This window comes from Tenrec ecaudatus, chromosome 1 (assembly GCF_050624435.1).
Source record: "Tenrec ecaudatus isolate mTenEca1 chromosome 1, mTenEca1.hap1, whole genome shotgun sequence".
NCBI classification, from domain to species: Eukaryota; Metazoa; Chordata; class Mammalia; order Afrosoricida; family Tenrecidae; genus Tenrec; species Tenrec ecaudatus.
In genome coordinates, this window is record NC_134530.1 from 321925585 (window position 1) to 321945628 (window position 20044).

Sequence of the window (20044 nt, forward strand, 5' to 3'; positions counted from 1 at the left end):
AACCTAGTTGCTGTTTCTATTATCTAATGTTCAGGAAGGAGGGAAATCATAAGATTAAAGAAGATAAGGAATCTATTAACCAGCTATAAGTTTGCTTTTAATTCATGAGCAACTAAATTATCTGTAACATTATTTCTAAGACATCGAGGATCTTTGATACTATTTAGGGATCACTGACTTTTTTCTACTTTTTTTATTAAATACTTTTATTGAGGCTCTTACATCTCTTATCACAATCCATAAGTTCATCCATTGTGTCGAGCACATTTGTACTTATGCTGCCCTCATCATTTTGAAAGCATTTTCTTTCTATTTGAACTCTTGGTATCACCTCCTCATTTTCCCTCCTCCCTCCCCCACCCATCCTCCCTCATGAACCCTTGCTAAGTTATAGATTTTTTTTTTGCAGGCTCAATAAACAAAGGGGATTTATTGTGTGGTACATTTTTTAAGTTATAGATTATTGTTTTCGTATCTTACATCATCCTCTGTTGCCCTTTACCCACTTTTCTGTTGTTCATCCCCCAGGGAAGGGGTTATATGTTGATCCTTGTGATCCATTCCCCCATTCTCCCCACACCTTCCCCTAATCCTCTTGGTATCTCTATTCTCATTGTTGACCCTTGGGGTTTATCTATCTATCTATATCTATTTATCCCTGTGTTTTGGGTTCTTATCTGTAGCAGTATGCATGTTCTGGTCTAATCTGATTTGTAAGGTAGAATGGAGGTCATGATAATGGGGGGAAGGAAGCATTAAAGAACTAGAGGAAAGGTGCATGTTTCATCAGTCCTATACTGTACTCTAACTGGCTCATCTCTTCCTTGTGACCCTTCTGTGAGGGGATGTTCAATTGTCTACAGCTGGGCTTTGGGTCTCCACTCCACGTCCTATTGCCCCCACCTCCCAATTCACACTGGGTCTGATTTTGTTCTGGGTCTTAGATGCCTGGTCATGATCACATAGGATGGGGTGCTTCTTCCATGTGGGCTTTGTTGCTTCTGAGCTAGATGGCTGTTTGTTTATCTTCAAGCCTTTAAGACCCCAAGCAGCTCTCTTTTGTAGCTGGACACCATCAGCTTTCTTCACCACATTTGCTTATGCACCCATTTTGTCTTCAGTGTTCATGTCAGGAAGGTGAGTATTACAGAATGCCGGATTATTAGAACAACGTGTTCTTGTGTTGAGGGAGTATTTGAGTTGGGGCCTAATGTCCATCTGCAACCTTAATTCTTAACATAATTCTTAATTCTTAACATAAGTACATAGTTCTCTTCCTCTCATTATATATTTATATGTATACACATCTAAATAAATATTTACATATATTTAACTATATTTACATATGTACATGGCTGTATTTAGAGCTCTATAGATGTTCTTTGCTTCCTGGTTCTTTCCTCTATTTCCTTTTACTTTCCTCTTGTCCCACCATCATGTTCAGCCTTTATTCAGGATTAGTAATTCCTTGCTGCTACATTGCCCTGGATTAAGCCCCACTTAGCATCCTACGCCTTCCTCCAATGATTTTAGTTCACTTGTTGTTCCCTTTTCTCTGGGTTGGATTGCCCCGCTTCCTTTCTCCCACCCTCCTTCTCTCATACCCCCTCCCCCGAACCATCAGTCCTGTTCTTTTCGTCTCCAAATTGTTTATCCCACCTGTCTTATCGAGACACACATGCAGAGACATTAATAAGCACAAAAAGCAGGCAAAGCCAAGCAACAACTAAAAAACACCAAAATAACAACAACAAAACGAAAGCCATCGACAAAAGTGGAAAAGCCTGTAATAGTTCCAGGTCTGCTTGTTGGCCTTTCCGAGTGTTTTCCAGTCCAGTCTGTGGGGTGCCTCACTCTGTCTCCAAAATCTATTTTTGGTATTGCCCAGGGATTTCATCACTTTGCTCCCCTTGCTGCTCTGTTGCATGCCCTTAGTGTTTCGCGCCAGAGTGTTGGGGTCAGACTGGGCCCAATTCCCGCACTGTGTCTCCAGTGTTGTCCCCCATAGTGCTATGGGTCAGTGAGGGACATCGTGTCTCCCTCTCTATCCCTTCACTTAATTTTTTAAGATATGATCATGGTATTGCTATTAAGGGCTTTCAAAAGAGTTCCTTATGCTGAGAGGTTCATAGAGAAATATTTGCAGATGAAAAGTGTTTTAAAGTAGAAATGATCACCAGAATAAATTGGAACAAAGAAGGAACTAATAAATATTAGAGCAGATGTGAAAGGAAACACTAAAGCTTAGAGCAGAGGTGCATGAAGCAATGGAGAGATTCAGCCGTGCTAGAAAGCAGTGGTGGGGGGGTTATTTTCGTTTTTTAAGTCTAGTGAAATGGACTGATCTAATTAGGATTGATTTGGAGAAGAGAAGAAACCATGAAAGCAGATACAAATATTGGGCAAAAGAAGGTACCGAAACACAGAAGAGAGATTTAGACATTGAAAGAACAAAACATCACACCATTCAATATGGAGGCATAAACAAGATTTGGATTTCCTGCGCAAACTGAATCAGGAAGTAGAAAACCTGCGTGCAGCTCGAACCCGAAAGTAGGCCCACACTTTGAAACAAGAGACTGCCCTTAGCAACAGTAGGGAAACACTGTCACCTCTCTGCAAATGGATCTGTGCATTCCCCCAAAGAGTTTCCTGTAGGATTGAAAAGCTCATCTTTAAACTCTTCAGGAAGAAGTGTTGAAGATGCATGCGCCTTACATACCAGCCAGGCATCCGCTTCTTAGATTGCCAGACACTGTAGCGATTCCCGTTGCTAGACAGAATGTACTTAGAACGAATTGCTGGCAACAGTACGCATTACAGTACTTGCCAGATGCATGTAGAGTGCTACTTAGAGGGTGCTTAAAAGCAATAACTCCATTCATTGCTCCATAGTTTATAAAGGAAAAAAAATAGTAGTGTAGTTCAGGTGTCTATCCATTGGGTAAGAGAACAAATGGATTCTTAAACTATATCAGGTACCACTTATATAAAGTATAAAAACACGCAGAATAATGCTTCTGGGTATATACACATGTAATTACATAAAACATATATGAGGAGGGTAAACCCAAAATGTAGGTTTGTCATCGCTGCTGGGTCGAAATGAAAGAAGGAGACGCTTGTGTCATATGGGCTTCAACTCTCTCTGTGACATGACACTTCTTTTTGAAACAAGGTTTCTATGAAATGAGTAAACCACATTGACCCAAACCATTCATTTCTTTTAGGTTTCTTCCAGCCGAGCAGACCTCTCTGGCTTTGACGAGGATGATAAGGTGTGTCCCTGTGAGCACATTTGGAACCCTAGTGTAATATAAGTCTGGAAAGTCAGGCTATCTTGATGTTTTTTTAAGAAATCTTAATCTTGGGCAAACCATTTTCTCCACATCTCCATTTGTAAGTTAAAACCAATCCACTGCCATAGCGTCCATGCTGACTCACACAGACTGTCCAGGGCAGAGTATAACGGTTCCAGCTGGGCTTCTCAGGCTGTAGAACGGTCTCCTCTTCCTCTTGTGGTAGAGCTTGTGGGTTCAGACCCCTGACCTTTTGGGGCCTTCAAGTTAAGGGACTCTGATGATTTCAATATTGCCATTCTGTACACCAGTAATTGAGTGAAAATCTGTCTTTATAAGTCGAACTCGAACAACTGAATAAGGTATTACTCCACCAAAGCAAAGTCAAGAGTCTTTCGAATGGATAAAATTAGGGATTTACAATTCAGAGCAGTTTTTAATGCCATGTCATCCAGCACACATTTCTTGAACACGTTGTATCTGATTAGCTCCTGCTTAAGAAAGGACTATGGCTCATTCAAAAGGAGCAAAGGCAGAGTACTTCCTCAACAGGTAAAATCTGGACCGTAAAGATAGCTAAGCCCGGAGAAGTTGAAATAAGATGAAATAAACGTTGTCATGTATACAAGAAGCTTCTTCTCTTTAGCATACCAGTACTGTGTGCTTGTGTAGAACTTAAATCGCAGGTAGATGGAATATATCTCACCGCCTGGTTTGCCGAGACTCACTAGCTCCTCCTTGCTCCCCTTCACCATCAGTGAGACTCTTTGGACTCCTAGGGTTTCCAAGGTTTTGTAAATCTTTACGGGAACAAACACCTCATCTTTCTCCCGTGCGGTGGCTGATAGGTTTGAACACCCAACTTTGCTGTTAGCATCCAACACTTACCCAACACCACCACCAGAGTTTTTGTATGCCCGCTACATAAGCAAAAGCATCAATAGAACTGCCCAGGGTCACGATGAATTGGAATCCACTCAGTGGTACTGGGTTTTGATTTTGGCTTCATTCTGAAAGATGTTTCCATGTGGTCCTGAAGTGATCGGAGTAGTGGTAGCTACCTACCAAATTCGTTGAGGTGTGCGAGTTCTGCGAGAGAAAGGAGGATGGACCATGTTGGGCTCTAAAAGAGGATGTCACTGTTTTTAATGCTTGAATTCCGTCTTAAGCTATGACGGTAAATGGGAGCATTCATTCGTCGCTTGGGTAAGGTAGTATTTATTGTATTCAGTACTATATATTTCACATGTAATTAATAGCATGAATGGCAATGACTGTGGGAGGGCTTGCACCATTTGAAAAATAGCTATAAAATAGGCGTAGTTTACATAGAATGAAGTGCTTTCTCTGTTGGAAATATTCTGTGATAAGCATTAAGTAGGACACTTGACTTCATTAAAAAAAAAACAGAGGAAACTCAAATCTGGCCTTTGTTTCTCATTTTAGAAGGGCTGAATCATAGTTCCCCGCTATTTTTACCTTGCAGGGCTGGCCGGAGAACCAGTTGGACATGCCTGACTACAGTTCCAGTTACCAAGACGTAGCCTGCTATGGGACTTTACCCCGAGATTCACCTCGAAGAAGTAAAGAAGGTGGGGTGGAGGCAGTTTTCCAATGATATTGCTTTATGACTACTTAGGAAACACCTTGGGGGAAAAAGTCTTTTGTGGGTGATGTATAAGATATGACACTGAAATTCTAATTAGCTTAATGTTCCAAAACTACCTTCTGGAACAGAATGCATCCTGTTCTCGGATTTGATTTCTTTTCCTTCCCCCCAATGTATAGCCAAGTATCAATAGTAGATATATATATATATACTTGGTGCAACACTTTATAATTTTCAAGTTAGTTTTCCTGTTCCTTTCATGAGTTTGAGTCCATTTTGAGACACAAACAAATCTTACCTCCATGTGGTTAGACTTAGTTTTTTAAACCAGAGAATGTCCTCCTCTGTCATGCGTTTTGCCCAAGCTAACGGCTCGTTTGAACTCTCTGTGGTGAATTAGGTGGGTCTATGTATCAGATCAACATTGTGGTGTTCAGCGTCTTCAACAACTAATCAAACCTTCCCATGGCTTGTCCCTCAGGCCCCACTATATATATATATATAAAAAACCTGTCTCCCTCTTGTAAGTTATTGTCTCCTTTAGCTCAAGAATTTTTTAAAAGAACCTATCACTGATTCCTTAAGCAACCCCAACAATGAGATGGAATGCCCTTAATCAGTGGTAGCATTGTATTGCCTTGAAAGAGCCATATCCTTCGACTGTGTCACCTTATACCTCATACTTCACCAGCGAAGGGCCCTTATGCCAGTGGATTGGAAGAATGTGTAGAATGTGGCAGAGAGTCCCAAAGAAGTCAGAAATTAGTAAAAACCAGAAAGCAGCATTGTCCTTCCTTCATCACACAGAGCAGATTGGCTTAAAGCAAATAGAGGCGTGTAAGAGTATTCGTAGGAGATTTCAAGCGTCTGTTATGCTACGTGCCATGAAACATACAGAAGAGTGCCTTCGTAGCCTTTAAAGTGTGAGTGTGGAAATAAGACCCAAGGAAAGCAATATGTGGCTAAGTTGTTCAATAAAGACCGCACTGTGTGTACAGACAGTAAAGCCTCTGGGAATCAGAGAAAGGAAAATCAGCATGGGTTAGAACAGTCTGGTAAGTGGCACTCGAGTTATATCTTCACCAAAAACCAAAATGCATTATCATCAAGCCGGAGGAGAGCTGCTGCATTCGGTTTTCAAAGCCGTAATTGCCCCAGAAGTAGACTGCCTGCCCCATCCCACGGAAGGGCCAGTGGATTCAAACTGCTGAGATCCTGTGGTCAGCAGTGCAGTGCTGAACCACTGAGCCACCAGGGTTCTTGTCTCCTGAAAAGAGGGTGGACAAATTGATGTCCACGTGTATCTGTTGTATTTTTCAGGCCGACCAGCCCTATAGTAACTTTTGGTGGCTTTGTGTTACATTTCGGAAAAAGACAGACAGCACGTGACTGGCCACTTCCACCACCTGTCTGTCAGGTTGTGCTCCTGTGTGGCTTGTGTGTTGCTATGGCACTGGAAGCGATGTCATGGGTATTTGAAGTGCCAGCAGGGTCTCCCAAAGTGAACAGGTCTCAGCAGAGCTTCCAGACTGAGAGGAGACGATGGAGAAGAAATAGGCTGTCCACTTCAGAGGAACTGGCCACTGGAAACCCGATGGCCAACATCAAAACACTGTAGTCACTGAAAAGACGCGTGAATAGAAGCAGAGCCGTGTCAGAGTGGCAGCAAGTGAACTCGGAAGTCGCCCAAAATATGGCCAAGAGAGCTCCCTTCTCAGTGGAGTGATTGTGAGGGCGTGGCTGGAGTCAGACCTGTGGGAGTCAGCCTTCGGGCCTGCCTTTGCTGATGGGGCATGACGCAAACGAATGTCTTCGAAAGTGTTCTGCCTTCCTTAGAGGCCAGGATGCCAAGGCTTAGTCTCGTGCACTTTGGGCCTGTCATTAGGAGAGACCGGTCCCTGAAGAAGGACATCATGCTGGGTAGAATGGAGAAGCAGTGAAAAGGGCGGAAGCCCTCAAGGAGAGGGATTGGCACCGTGGCTGCAACAGTGAGGCATTAGACACAAGAACAGCGGGATGGGTGTGTGCCATCCTTACCAAGGGGGGGGGCATTCTGTGCTACACAGGGTTGCCGTGGGTTGGAACCGACTCCAGAGCACCTGGCATCCGCAGCAACTTGCTCCTTTGGCCATTCGCCATATGGTGACACCATCGGCACTGCCCTTTCCCAAAGCTCTCTTCTCACTGCAAACAGAACCCCTGCACCTCTGCAGCAGCCTGTGAAGACCGCCAGCTAACCGGGTCAGCCTGTGAAGACCGCCGGCTGCCCGGGTCCGCCTGTGAAGACCACCGGCTGATTCCTCTCTGTGTATTTGCCTACTCTAGAGAGTTCACGTCAGTGCGATCACATGCAGCGGTGAACACCGGGGTCCAGCTGCCTCTTTGAGCCCCTCTTTTCAAGTGTTTGGCGTCTAGTCCAGAATTGCCTTTACTGTCTGCGTCTGTTTGATTGTGTAGCCGAGTATTATCATCTTGTGTCTTTGTATAAGCACTCCTGTACAGGGTTATTGACTTCCTTCCCCTGCTTCCAGTGCTCTGCACGGTACACTCAAGCCTTTGTCTTCCGCTTGTCTTCCTTAGGTTGCACATCAGAGAATCCTCACGCCGTCATGGTCAGCCCATTTAAAGCATTCTCTCCTCAGCCACCAAAGTTTTTCAAACCCCTCATGCCGGTAAAAGAGGAGCATAAGAAAAGGGTGTCTCTGGAAGCAAGGCCTCTCCTAAGCCAGGAGGTAAGCACTTGACCTGCCTGCACTCTGCAGAGCGGGGAGGGGCAGGGCTGCCTGCGGAGAGCAGCGGTTTCCGTTCACTAACCCGCTGGATGATGCCTGGGAGCGGTCCGTGGATTTCCGCTCCACGAGTCCGAGTCTGGAATGCCTCTTTCCGAAGCATGCGGGGCTGTAGTAGATTTTTCTTTCTTCTCCACGCCCCCCCCCCATTCTTTATCTTTGTATGGCTTTTCCAAGATGTTTCTGTCTTCCAAGTGACATAGGACTGTTCCTTGAACATTTGAAAGATAGTACAGGCTTTTGTTTGCGTGGGTTTTGGGTTTTTTTTCATCTTTCATTTGGTGTCAGCTGTGCTACCAGCGAGCATGTGGTCTTGTCAGACATCAGCAGTGCTTTAACTCCGGCCGGCCAGCCGGCCAACCCAGTTGCCTCTCGACTCACCTGTAATGAAAGAGTTGGTCTTGCTTTTCTAACTGGCACGTACCTTACTTATGCCTTCTCGCCTCTTGTATGTGATGCATCTGTGTGTCTTAGCCTTTGCAGAGCATGCCTCCATCTCAGGCCCGTAGCCCTGGCTGTATTGTGCCCTCAGGAAGCAACGGCAGCTGCGTGCCAGTAGAGCTCAATAGCAAATGTCAGAGGACGATTGTAAGTGCTGGACCCATTCCTGTCATACTGCCTGGTGGTGGGTTACAGGCCCCTTCCCAGACAATCATTCAAGCGTTTGAAAAGAAATTAAGATGTGCATTGCATGTTTGCTTTTTAGTTCATATATATATAGTTGCCCTTTTTAACATATAGGAAAATTTTAATCTGCATGAATTGATGAACTAGAGGTGGTTGATTAAATTAACAACATGTACTGCTATGTTCCCATGGCCTGTGATTCTTCTGAGGGTTGATTCTCGTTCTCTCCTTTAAAAGTGGGTGGGGAATAAAAGTGCCCTTTATTGAAATGATAGCAGAGTTCTCGCTTTAACGTTGAAATATTTCTAATATGCCTATGCATACTGCCCAGATTCTGAAGTTAATCTACCTAGAGGAGTTGCATTTACTTGGAGTAAGTAATCATGCATTGAGCTGCGGGTGTGTGTGAACGCTTTCCTTGCACTGCTCAGTGCTACTGCCCAGATTGTTCTGTCGCCCATGGTCACACTGCCCTCCATCATCACCCATCGCCATCGTCCCCTCTCTCACGACCTGGCCAATCTCAGGATGGCTTGTGTATCCATCGCCATGCACACGGTGCAAAACCTTCACTCCCCAGCTCTTGGTTTTTAAACCACAGGTGTGAGAAGTCGGTTTTAAGACACTGAGTGTCTTCATTCTTTAGATGATAAATTAGGCCTTGATTTTTTTTTGTAACTTTTTAAAAATCTATATAGTCTTAAGGCTGTCTCGGTGTACAAGTCCATGTGTTGGGCCTTGGCAAAGTGAAGCCAGCTTGAAGCCAGCCAGGCTGCTGGGTGTTTTTGTCCGCATAGGGGCTGGTGGGTTGGCCAGAGGATGGGGACTCTCCTTTTCTTATCTCCACTGTGCTGGCTCGCTCCAAAGGCTCATGAGGGCTGGATCCTTGACTGGTTCCAAGACGCGCAGCTAATGCACCCTGTGTGAAACTAACAGGACTTAATCCGGGTGTGCAGCTGGCCACTCACCTGCATGCTGGAGTGCCAGGGGAGCTTGGGCAGTGACCTCCTGATTTCTAATGCCCCCTGAGGAAAGCCATCCCTCCCTCCTCCCCCTGTCATCTACATTTGTGTCCCCAAGCCACGCCCCCTCCCCACCTCCCCTCAGTCCTAGTTTCTGGTGAAAAAGAGTGGTATCTCAACAGCTGCCCTGCCATCTGTCTGCACCTGAATGAGCTGCTCCGTGTTGAGGGTGGGCTGCAGCCTGGGCTTAGAAGACCAGGGGACTAGTGTGTCTTCCCTCTGGAGTCCCTGGCTCTGGACTGTCTGCTCACATGACACTGACCATGGAACACAGGCCACTATGTTTCAGCCTATGTCAAAAACACACTTTGACCCGAGACACTGCTGGGTGACCCTTCCGATGGTTGGTCACCAGAGTGTCACAGCTCACAGAACTTCCCTGAGAGTTAGTTCTTTTCTTTCCTTGTCGTCCTTTTAGCTTTTACAGAAGGGAAGAGGGCACGATCGAGCTGGAGTCCCTTGGCCCAGGGGATCTCAAGCAGCAGTTAGACCGTGTGACCAAGCATAGCCCAAAGTGCTCCAAGTGCAGGCTGATGCCTCCGTGGTCCTTGCTGGTGTCTTCCCGACGCGACCCCTGCCTCCACTCCCTTAGGAATTCCCTCCCTGAGCTTGCTTCCTCTCTGAGGCTACTGAACTGACTTTGGGATTTTATTTCCTGTGGCAGCTTTTCCAGGCCATGTTGATAGAATTTTCAGTGCATTGTTTGCTCGCCCAGAGATTCCATGGGCTCTTTGGAAAATGTTAGTTTCCTTGTTACAAACCGCCCCCCCCCCCTTTTCTTTCTAATTTCCTTTCCTTTCCACTCTTGAAAGAGCAGAGAGTGAATTAATTCGTGGTTCATGGTGAGTAAACTCACCAAACCAAATTCACTGCCATTGAGTGGGTAGCACCTCCTAGCGACCTATGGGAGAGTGTAGAGCTTGCCCTCTGGGCTTCTAAGACCATAGCTTGTAATGGGAGTAGAAAGCCTCATCTTTCCCCTGCAGAGCGGCTGGCGGTTTCGGACTGCTGACTATGTGATTAGCAGCCCACCGTGTAACTACTGCACCGCCAGGGCACCTATAGAGTGAGTTCAGGAGTTCAAATCCCTTGTGAGAAGGTCAAGACCTATTCCAGTTGTTTTCTGTAGTAACTCTGTAATTCTGCCTCTCCACGGCCCACGGGGTAGTTTCTGCTTGTGCTGACCTCGTAAGACAAAGTAGAGCTGCTCCCGGTTCTCCACATCTGTCCATCTCTGCTGGAGTGAACTGCTGTCTTTCTACCACAGAGCAGGTGCTGGGTTCACACCCAATGATTAGCCACCTGGTGCTTAATCCAGTGTGCCACTAAAACTCCCTTGCAATGAAGATCTCACTCTTGCTGCCATCGAGTCAATTCTGACTCTGAGGAACCCTCAGGGTTGGGGTAGCAGTGCCCCTGTGGGCCTCCAAGACTGTAACTCTTTTTAAATCACTTTTGGGGGGAGCTCTTACATATATCATAACATTACATAGTTTAATCACATCAAGCAGTATTGTACAATTGGTCCCATAACCAGTTTCAAAATATTTTCTTTCTTCATGAGCTTTGATATCAGCTCCCCTTTATCCCCTCCCTCCCCCACCATACCTCCAGGAACCCATATTCTTCCCCCCCCCCCAATAGTTTATTTATGTATTTGGCTATATCTTCTAAAATCCAGTATGTCCATCCACATACCATTCTGTTGTCGGTCCCATCCAGTGGGCCATCTAAGACCGTGGCGCCTCCGCTCTCCCATGCAAGAGCGCTGGTGCCCTTGCAGTCAGCCGGCAGGGCCTCGCCACCCACCACCAGGCTGAGGTCATCCTCTGTGCTCCTATCGTCTGACCAATTTGGGAAGCTGACGAAATGCCCTCCACGTGTTGCACAGGAAGTGAATGTAGCCACAATAGGCTCTGGAGGCTTGTCTTTGAAGCCACCAAACAGAAAGGTGGCTCCCAGTGCTCACTCTACCCCTTTCTCTAGTCTTCCTAAACAGCGCATAGTCCTTTCGTTTTACAGATGGAGGAACCAAGGGAGGGGCTAGAAGCGTTGAGTGACTCGCACAGGCCATGAGAGTATTACATCTCTGAGCAGAATTGGGTTGACTCCCGACACACGGCTGCTTCCAAAGAGCATGCGGTGTCCAGCAGGTCCTGGTGCTGAGCCTAACAGTGGGCTGCCCGCTTCTGAGGGCCACGGACAGAACTACTGGGAGTCCCGGGCCACCTGGTCTTGGATACAAACCAGCTCTCGGATAAAGAGCACAGACCTGCCTGTTGGTGCACAGTCGCTGCTTTTAATGTAACTTTGATCCCCTTTTCTCTCAAGGTGTTTTGTCTGTAGGTAAATATTAGCTGCACAAGTTAAACTGTAGAAAATCAAATCACACACCAAAAAAAAGAAAGAAAATCAAATCACAAAGACTAGATAGAGTTAAGTGTTAGAACCTGACTCCTCTTTTTGGTAGCGTCTGTATTCTTTATTTCAAGTCTTTCAGGAACAATAGGGACGTGGCTCAGATGGTCTTCATCAGGATGCAGTGGTGAGACTTTTACCCCGAACATTTTATTTATCATTGGCTTACATTGCATGTTGAGGGAGTTTGGTTAGGTAGGTAGACTTTTGTACCAGAAATAGTCTTCACTAAAACGGATTGTAGTGATGATTGTACAACTCTTCTTCATGAGATTGAACTATTGAATGATCTGTAAATTATGTTAATATAACCATTTTTTAAAAGAAGTCTTCATATGTAGTCAAACTCCCTCAACCTGCAATGTAAATGAATTAAGTCTTTTCTCCTTGAGGTAATAGATTGATACACTTTAAGACTCCTTTTAAATGTTAGAAAATGTTTCATCTCTACTCATTGTTCATGTTCTGGAATAACTTATGCCTACTCCTTTCGCCAAAGCCCTGGGGATGTAGTGGTTACTTACGCAACAATATTTTTTTTAAGTAATTGTGTGAGGTATTCTTGGACCTGGAGAATTTTATTTCTTTGCCAGCTTAAGTCAAAGGGAAATGTAAAAAATTACAAACAGTTGAAATTCCGTTTCGAAAAAAGATCGATAATGGATAGGATTCTGGGACTTCCCGGTCTTTAACCCTCCTCCTGGGGGAGAGAACGCTCCACCACCTTGGTAACACAACTCTTGCTGTCAAGTCGACACCAACTCATAGGGAGCCAATAGGACACAGGAGGGCTGCCCCGAGCGTTACCAAGGGATTAGTCTTCCCAGGAGCCCACGCCACATCTTTCTTCCACCACGCAGCTGCTGGGCTTGCACTGCCAACCTTCCAGGAGGCAGCCGAGAGCTTGAATACCATGTCGCCCAGATCGGTCCCCTCCTCAGTTGGGCCACTTAGTTTAAAAGGCAGCTAGAGACAAGACAGCAAGGCCAGATGAACACTGCCAAACATTTGGATTTGGCTCATTTCAGTCAACTTATCAACATTTGATCTTTGACAACCAAAGTAATTAAGACTACAGATGCTTCCACATAACTTACATTCAGGTTATTTTTAAAACGAAGAAGCAATGAAGAGAGAACTACACTATTTGTGAAAGAGGTTAGCACCTGAGTAGGTACACATGCGCACACACATGCACACACACTGGCGATCAAGTTCAACGGATGAAATTTATGTTAATTTGTGAACAACCACCTGCCACTCTTGTTTGGATCAAGGGCTTTTTCTGCCTGTGTGGTCACGTCTCTTTGTTACATTGTTTTCAATGTAACCTTCCTTATCAATGTGACTCCCTGAGGGCTGGGACCTTGCCTCTTTTGCTCAACATTGGCGCTCCCAGTGCTTACAATGACAGCCACATAGGAGGGGCTCACTCAGTATTGGTTCAATTAAAGCCACCCTCCATATTTGGACCACCATCCGTTGTGTGAGGTCATTAGAACTTACTAGATAGTGATATTAATTTTTAGCTGAGCATAAAATACCCCTATGCTTAATAATGTCTTCCACCAAATATTAAAATATATATATAAAATAAGTTCCAAAACTTTTCACACATTACTTTTTGTCCCAAAGTAAAGAGCGTAAGAACAAATGGAGACAGCAGAACTAGATGGTGCCCCGCTCGCACTGCAACTCCTCTGAAAGGGAACCGCCCGTCGTGCATGGGTAGCATCTGGGAATAATGGGGAGCAAACCTCAAAACCACTTCCAGTAAATCAAGCTCACTGATCAGTCAGAGACTGGTAGGATCCTTGGGACGATGACCCTTAGTCAGCCACCCTTTAGCCCTGGCACTCAGCTCTCCTCCCCCCTCCCCATGGCTCAATTTTCAGCCAAGCAACAATAGGATCAGGGAAGTATGCAGCCCATAAATCTCCATCCAGTTTGCAATAAAAAGATAAAATAAAAATAGAAAGTTTAAAATGAATGAAAAAAGAACCTTTGGAGAACTGGTGCCGCCAGCCTCTGGGGTTCTGCTCATGTCATGAGAAAGAGCTTATCCTGGGTAACTGATTAAAAGTTCCGTGCCTCCTCCCTTTCCCATACACCCACAGAAGGAACTTTTTTATTTTTACCATGTATACTCGAATATAAGCCAACCCGAATATCAGCCGAGGCACCTATTTTCACCACAAAGACTGCATAAAAATTGTGCTAAAAAACAGCTTATACACAAGTGTGCACGGTACTTAGTGAGTGAACACGAAGGAAAGCGGTCTTCTTCACCTTAGGTAAGATTGGGTTCCTGAGACTCTGTCTGGGTAGCAAGCACAGTAATTAACAGCAGACCAAACCCGGAAAGAGCAGAAACTGGTAATGCATGTACATGAATGGCCTTCATCAGGGAGCAGTTGAGAACAGTACAGCTGCTATTGAGAGCCAATGACTGACTTTCCCTTCATGTCCATAGGATTCGGAGGAGGAGGAGCACGAGCTGGAAGCTCTTAACCGGAAGCTAATAAGCTCACAGCCTTATGTACCTGTGGAGTTTGCCGACTTCAGTGTTTACAATGCCAGCTTGGGGAACAGGGAGTGGTTCCCCTCTAAAGGAGAACTGGCAAACTCACGAGTGGCCGAGAAAGAAGTGTCCCGTAGCCCTACCACCAGCAGTATTACCAGTGGTTACTTTTCCCACAGTGCCTCCAATGCTACTCTGTCGGACATGGTGGTCCCCTCCAGTGACAGCTCAGACCAGCTGGCCACGCAGAGCAAGGATGCAGAGCCCCGGGAGCATGCTGGGCCGTCATTTGGGCAGGAGTGCCGACCGCCCACAGACAAAGGGTTGACAGAACTGGAAAGAGGCTTGGTGCAGGATACGCTATCCGTGGTGCCGCCCAAGGAAAACAGTGCCTTAGCCACAGGGAACCCGTCGTCCCAAAGCATCCCGGAGGAAAACCCCAAAGTACCGTGCAGGACTGGCTCGTGCTCCCAGCTGGACGCCAGCCCCAGCAGAAACGGCCCACCGGCCAGGGAGTTCTCCCCCGGGGAGGTGACCGTGGAGCGCACCACGAGCATCCTGGAGGATCATTCTTTCACGGAGTTCATGGGCGTGTCAGAGGGGAACACTGTAGATGGCCTGACGGAGCCTTCTGCCAGAGAACAGCTGAGGAGGAAAAACATACCAAATCCAACGGACAGTCAAAGTGTCCCCCACGGGCGGTCAGACCCTGACATTCTGCACCAGACGTGATCAGGTAATGACCTCCACGGGCCACCCTTGGGACCCTGTGCCTTCAGTAGACCTGCCTCATTTTGCAGCATGCCCCACCATGGGTGCACACCCCACTGAGTTAGTCCGGAAGGCCCGTTGGGGTGTTTCAGACAGGGTTCAGGGGCCTGCCTGGGAGCCAGCTCTCATCCTGCCCAGCTGATACTGTGTGGGAGAGCAAGTCAATTTAGGGCGTAAGAGTTGGGGCTAGGAAATACATTGGGCCAGTGGGTTGTTCTGGTTGTTTTTTTAAAACACTGGTGCATGGGTAGGTGCTGAATTCAAGGTACGGAAGACTAAGAATCGCCTCTTAGTAATCCCCTGAGATGTTTATATACAGTTGTGATACTGACCCACACATCGTGGGACACTCGGCTGCTGGCCCACAGGCTGCTTATTCAAAGCCATGCAGGTGCACCTCAGAAGACAGACCTGGTCTGCTTTTGTGAGGCCACATGCCGGGAAACCCCAGTACATGTGGGTGGGGATGCGTGGGGTTGCCATGGGTCGGAGCTGACTGTCAGAGCTCACAGCAACCCACCTCCCCTCAGGTACTCTACTCCCCAAACCAAGCCAAGCTCATTGCCACAGAGTCCTAGCAACTCTGTGCCACAGGGCAGGCCTGCCCTGGGGCATGTTTGAGCCTTTCCTCTCTACGGGAGTAGAGAGCCCCGTCTTTGTCCCAAGAGGCACTCTGTTGGCAGCGACTCTGTTGTCCCAAATGGGGCATCCCTTCCATTGTTGCATGCAGCACAATGTTATGGATTGGTAGGAAAGAAAGGGCTGCCAATTTTGGAAGACGCATCCCAGTATCAGAAATGGCAATGTGGGGAGCAAACCACCTCCTAATTGGTGCGATGTGGTAACTTGGTGCCAGCAGGTGGAAAAGTGCTAGGGAGGTATGGACGGATTCCCTGGGCAATTGAAATGTTGCATGGCTGGTTTTAGAATACTGTTTCATCCTCCTAGCCGAACAAAATGTATTCATGCTCATATTCCTAAGGGAGATAACTAGTCACCGAGATTGGATTTCCTGTTTGTAAGGCTCTGCTCCTGGCAGCCATTCTTTCCTATTCACATTCCCTCGGTGGCTTCCCATAGCCAGCTGCCCCTTTGGACGGTATAGGAGAGCTATGGTGTAGGTGTAAAGACGTCCCTTTGGCTCAGGAAGGTATCGTCAGTGTGATAGGGATTTTCTCTGGAATTTTCTCCCTACATCTGATACTGTGATCATGGTTGCTACCTGCCAGGGAGTCCTCCCTTGTGTCAAGGCAACTCCGTGCACAGTGCCTAGAACCTGACCATTGGGAGCTGTGTCAGAAGACCACCCCCAGGTTTTCTCCATAGTCCATCTTAGCATGGAAGCCCCTCTGAAAGCAGCGTCCTAGCGGCACATCCCCCTCCACTCACCACAGGTGGAGGCTGCTCCGTAGATTGATTCCAGGTTTTCTGGACCTCCTGCATGGAAGAGCAAATTCTAACTGAACCGTCAGTGCCCCCGGCTTTGCATACGAGCCCTTAAAACTTCAGAATGTGGTTCTTTACACAACAAGCTCATGTTCAAAAGCTGGCAGGCACACCCTCAACACCCTCAACAGTCCAGATCTTGCCATGAGAAAAACAGCCTCCCACCATTCAACTGAGGAAACCAAGAGTTACTCACCTGTTCTTGCAAAAATGAAGCATTCATTTGCCATTCGATGTCGTCGGTCCTGGAGCTCAAATCAGTGGAGCTGGCCCACATCAGCTTGCCAGTCATCCTTCCAAGAAGTTCCCACGTAAGGCCTCTTTATGGTCACTCTACAAGAGTGCTCCTCAAATGTGCGGGCGACTCTGCTCCGGTGTTGGAGACTGGCTGGGGCCACATTAAGATGCCCGGGAGCAGAGTTGAGAAGGTTGACTCTGAAGGCCACACTGTAAGAAGCATGGTTCACAAATGAGAAGCTACACCGGTTCTTGCCCTGTAGCCCAGATTTCTCAGAACCCAGCAAACACGGAACAAGTACCTCTTTGCTCTCTGAAAAGTCCCATAATGGGGAACCGCCTCCTCCAGCCTGGGATTTGTGAAACCATCTGTCATCCAGAGTGATGGATTTAGGGTGACTGTTTTATTCTCTCCTCTTTTTTATAAACTCACAGTCAAACACGTATGTGCGCATACACATACCCATACAGCCACTTTAGTACTTGCTTGTGGTCCTTGTCATTGTTGTCACCATTTTAAAGTTTATCTGAGAACTTCTTTGAAGGGCTGATTTTATCAGAACTTCTGTTCTCACCCAGAAATCCCCTTTTTACTTCAACGTTGGGTGCTGTTGTTGCTGTCATTCCTAGTCCCAAAGGTGGGCCTCAGGGTCTACCTTGCCAGAATTGGGTCCCGTGGCAGACACCCCACCCCCGAATCTCATGGGTCCCTTATGAAGAGATGCCTGCTTGAGTGGAGAATTGGCAGGGTTGGGCTGAGAGCAGGCCTTGGGGTGGCCGGGAGGTAAAGACGAGAGCTTGAACTCACTCACGTTGTCTGCCTTCCAGGGAACCACAGCAAGTGCAAGTGCAAGGTGAGGCCAAGGCACCTCTGGCCACTGCTCTGCTAGGTGGGCAGCTCTGCTCCACGGCACCAACCACCAGCTTCCATCTTTAAAACATGCTGCGGCCTTGGCCGACCTCCGACCAGCTCTGCTCGGACAAGCAGAGACCCACCTCTTGAGACACCTCCTTCCCCCCGCCAAGTGGGAGGAGTGGCACTTTGTCCCTTACGTGAATGGGCAACCACTGCTTTTTCCAGAAAGCAAAGGAACCGAGGCCTGGATTAATTAAGTGGCAGTATTTTTCGTTTGCACTTCTACACACCCCTATACTGTAGTAACCTCTACAGATCCAAACCAAGCAATCTTTCTTCTTACACAACTTTAATCAGTTCTTACTGGAGACTCTGGAGTTAATGCTCTAGTTTATTGGCTGGTTTTATAAATAATATATATATATATGTATGTATATGAAATGTGTATCTATAGTTTGTCCGGAGACAGACGTGGCTGCACACTAAAATGCAGATAGAGGTGGACTGTAAAAATCACTAGGTACTGGACTTGGTTCCAAAGCAACACGGGCAATCCCTTCTGCTCAAGCAAAGGAGAGTGATGGCATGAGAGCGAGGTTGCAAATCCCTCGTTGCAGAAAAGGTAATAGAATGCTGTTCTTTATAACCAAAGAACTCACATAAAACTGAACGTTGTTGGTGTACACTGGTGTGTGTGTGTGTGCGTGTGCGTGTGTGCGTGTGAACGCACTTGTTTAACTGCAAGTTTGGTGCCATAGGCCCCTTGGCTACCAAGCCACGTGCTGCCGGTCTCTGCCCTATGTTTCATAAGCACACTGAAAACTCTCACAACTGTAGTCTTTCGGGCTTCCACCTGACTGCCACCTGCTGACTTGACCTTGTATTATAACCCTTGACAATGCCTGGGGTTCTCCCCGCTACAGTTCCATTGCCAGAGGTGTAGCCCAGCCAGGCAGGTGGAAAGCGGAGAGCAGTATTACTGTCAGAAAGCAAAGGGACATACCAAGAGTTGGGTGGGGAGGGTGGGGTTGGCGATTGGGGGCTTGGGGTGGGAGTGGGGTTGTTTTGGATTAGTGAGTAGGTGATGTGGCATGGTTCTGTCGTCGTTATATTTGCTAAATTCTGGAACTCGGGGAAAAGACAGACTGAGCTCTTCATGGACGCAAACAGCATTGTGTTGGCTGGAGGTGACTGGCTCCTGCCGTCCCCACTGTCCCTGACTTCATTCATGAACCTCCCCTTTAATGGAGGCCCTGCAGGGTCCGGCGGTGTGAGCATTGTGACGCAATGCCTTTCTGTATCTGTTATGTGTGTGCCTGTACAGTTGGATTGGGTGTACAGCTGTGTGTGGTGAGAGAGGATTGTACAGCTGCTGTACCTTGTGTGGTTTAAGCCCTCAGCACTATCAGTCAGCAAGGAAGATGGGGGCGACCTCAAGGATAAGTTGCTGCACATGATTTTTTCTGTATAGCGAGCTGACTGTAGTATTTTACTATTGTCTGTTTAAAGAAAGAAATGTAATTTATATGCTTTTTCAATTTTATTGTATTTAATTGGTACAGATTTTTGTGTGTTTTAGAATACAAACTGTTTAATTGAGATTATAAACCCATCTGCGTTTGTCTTTCCTAACTCTGCCTTGGAGCTCGGAGCGAATGCTCAGTTACCATCTATGTCCTAAATAATAAACGAACAGCTCACATCCACTGATGGGGCGCTGTGTAGAAAGGTCCCTGGTGCCCAGTGCGGTGCAAACAGTTGGTGCTCCACTGCTGACCTCAAGGTTGGCAGATCAGGTTCCTGCAGTGACACCCCACGAGAAAAACCTGGTGGCCAGAGGCTGTGGATGGTTCTCCTCTATGACATAAATTGGGATCAAGCCAATGGCAACCGGTGTGGGGTTTTGGAGAAGTGTGTGCTGGACACTGTTGCCAACATTAGCTATTTCTCATCTCCTTTACTCCCAGACACTGAAGCTCTGGGTACCGTGCTGAGGACACGTTTGGCCAGTGGAAAACCGAGACACATGTTGGTGCCTGGGAGCAAGTGGCAAAGCCAGAATTCTGCTCCTGCTTCCAAGCAGTCTCTGTTGTGCTACCTGGGGCGGTTGACCTGCTGTGGAGGGGGCGGGGGTGGGAGGGAAAGCTGTTGAGGGAAGGGCAGAGTTGCAGACAGACCAGTAGTCGGGGGGGGGGGGGGGGGGGGTGGAAAGCACTGGACAGAAGGGCTGTGTGTATTAAGTCAGTTCAAGACACTTAGACAGTGCCCTTCAACCCAGGAGATAATGGTCACTATTGAGATCAGTACATTGTGAAATTTTTATCCCACCCCCACCCCCGCTCCACAAAAAAAACCCAGAATTTTTTCAAAAAGACCTCTATTTTTCTCAGTAACTTTTTGAAGTCATCAAGACCATTATCTCCTGATTCTGGATGGAAGAGTGTCCAGG

The 20044-nt window shown here is 46.9% G+C and overlaps 1 protein-coding gene across 3 annotated transcripts in view; it reads left to right on the forward strand.

Annotated features, from left to right (window-relative positions):
• KIF13A (kinesin family member 13A) overlaps positions 1-18609 on the forward strand; it is a 213625-nt gene extending 195016 nt beyond the window's left edge. For 2 of the 3 annotated variants that reach the window (XM_075533463.1, XM_075533474.1), the window contains 6 exons: positions 3231-3278; positions 4786-4891; positions 7489-7640; positions 8172-8285; positions 14238-15021; positions 17568-18609. In XM_075533463.1, the coding sequence (XP_075389578.1) occupies positions 3231-3278; positions 4786-4891; positions 7489-7640; positions 8172-8285; positions 14238-15017 (1200 nt within the window). In that variant the 3' untranslated portion in view covers positions 15018-15021; positions 17568-18609. The remainder of the gene's footprint in view (positions 1-3230; positions 3279-4785; positions 4892-7488; positions 7641-8171; positions 8286-14237; positions 15022-17567) is intronic. The other variant, XM_075533469.1, reaches the window with a different exon arrangement.
• Positions 18610-20044: the final 1435 nt, after the last annotated feature.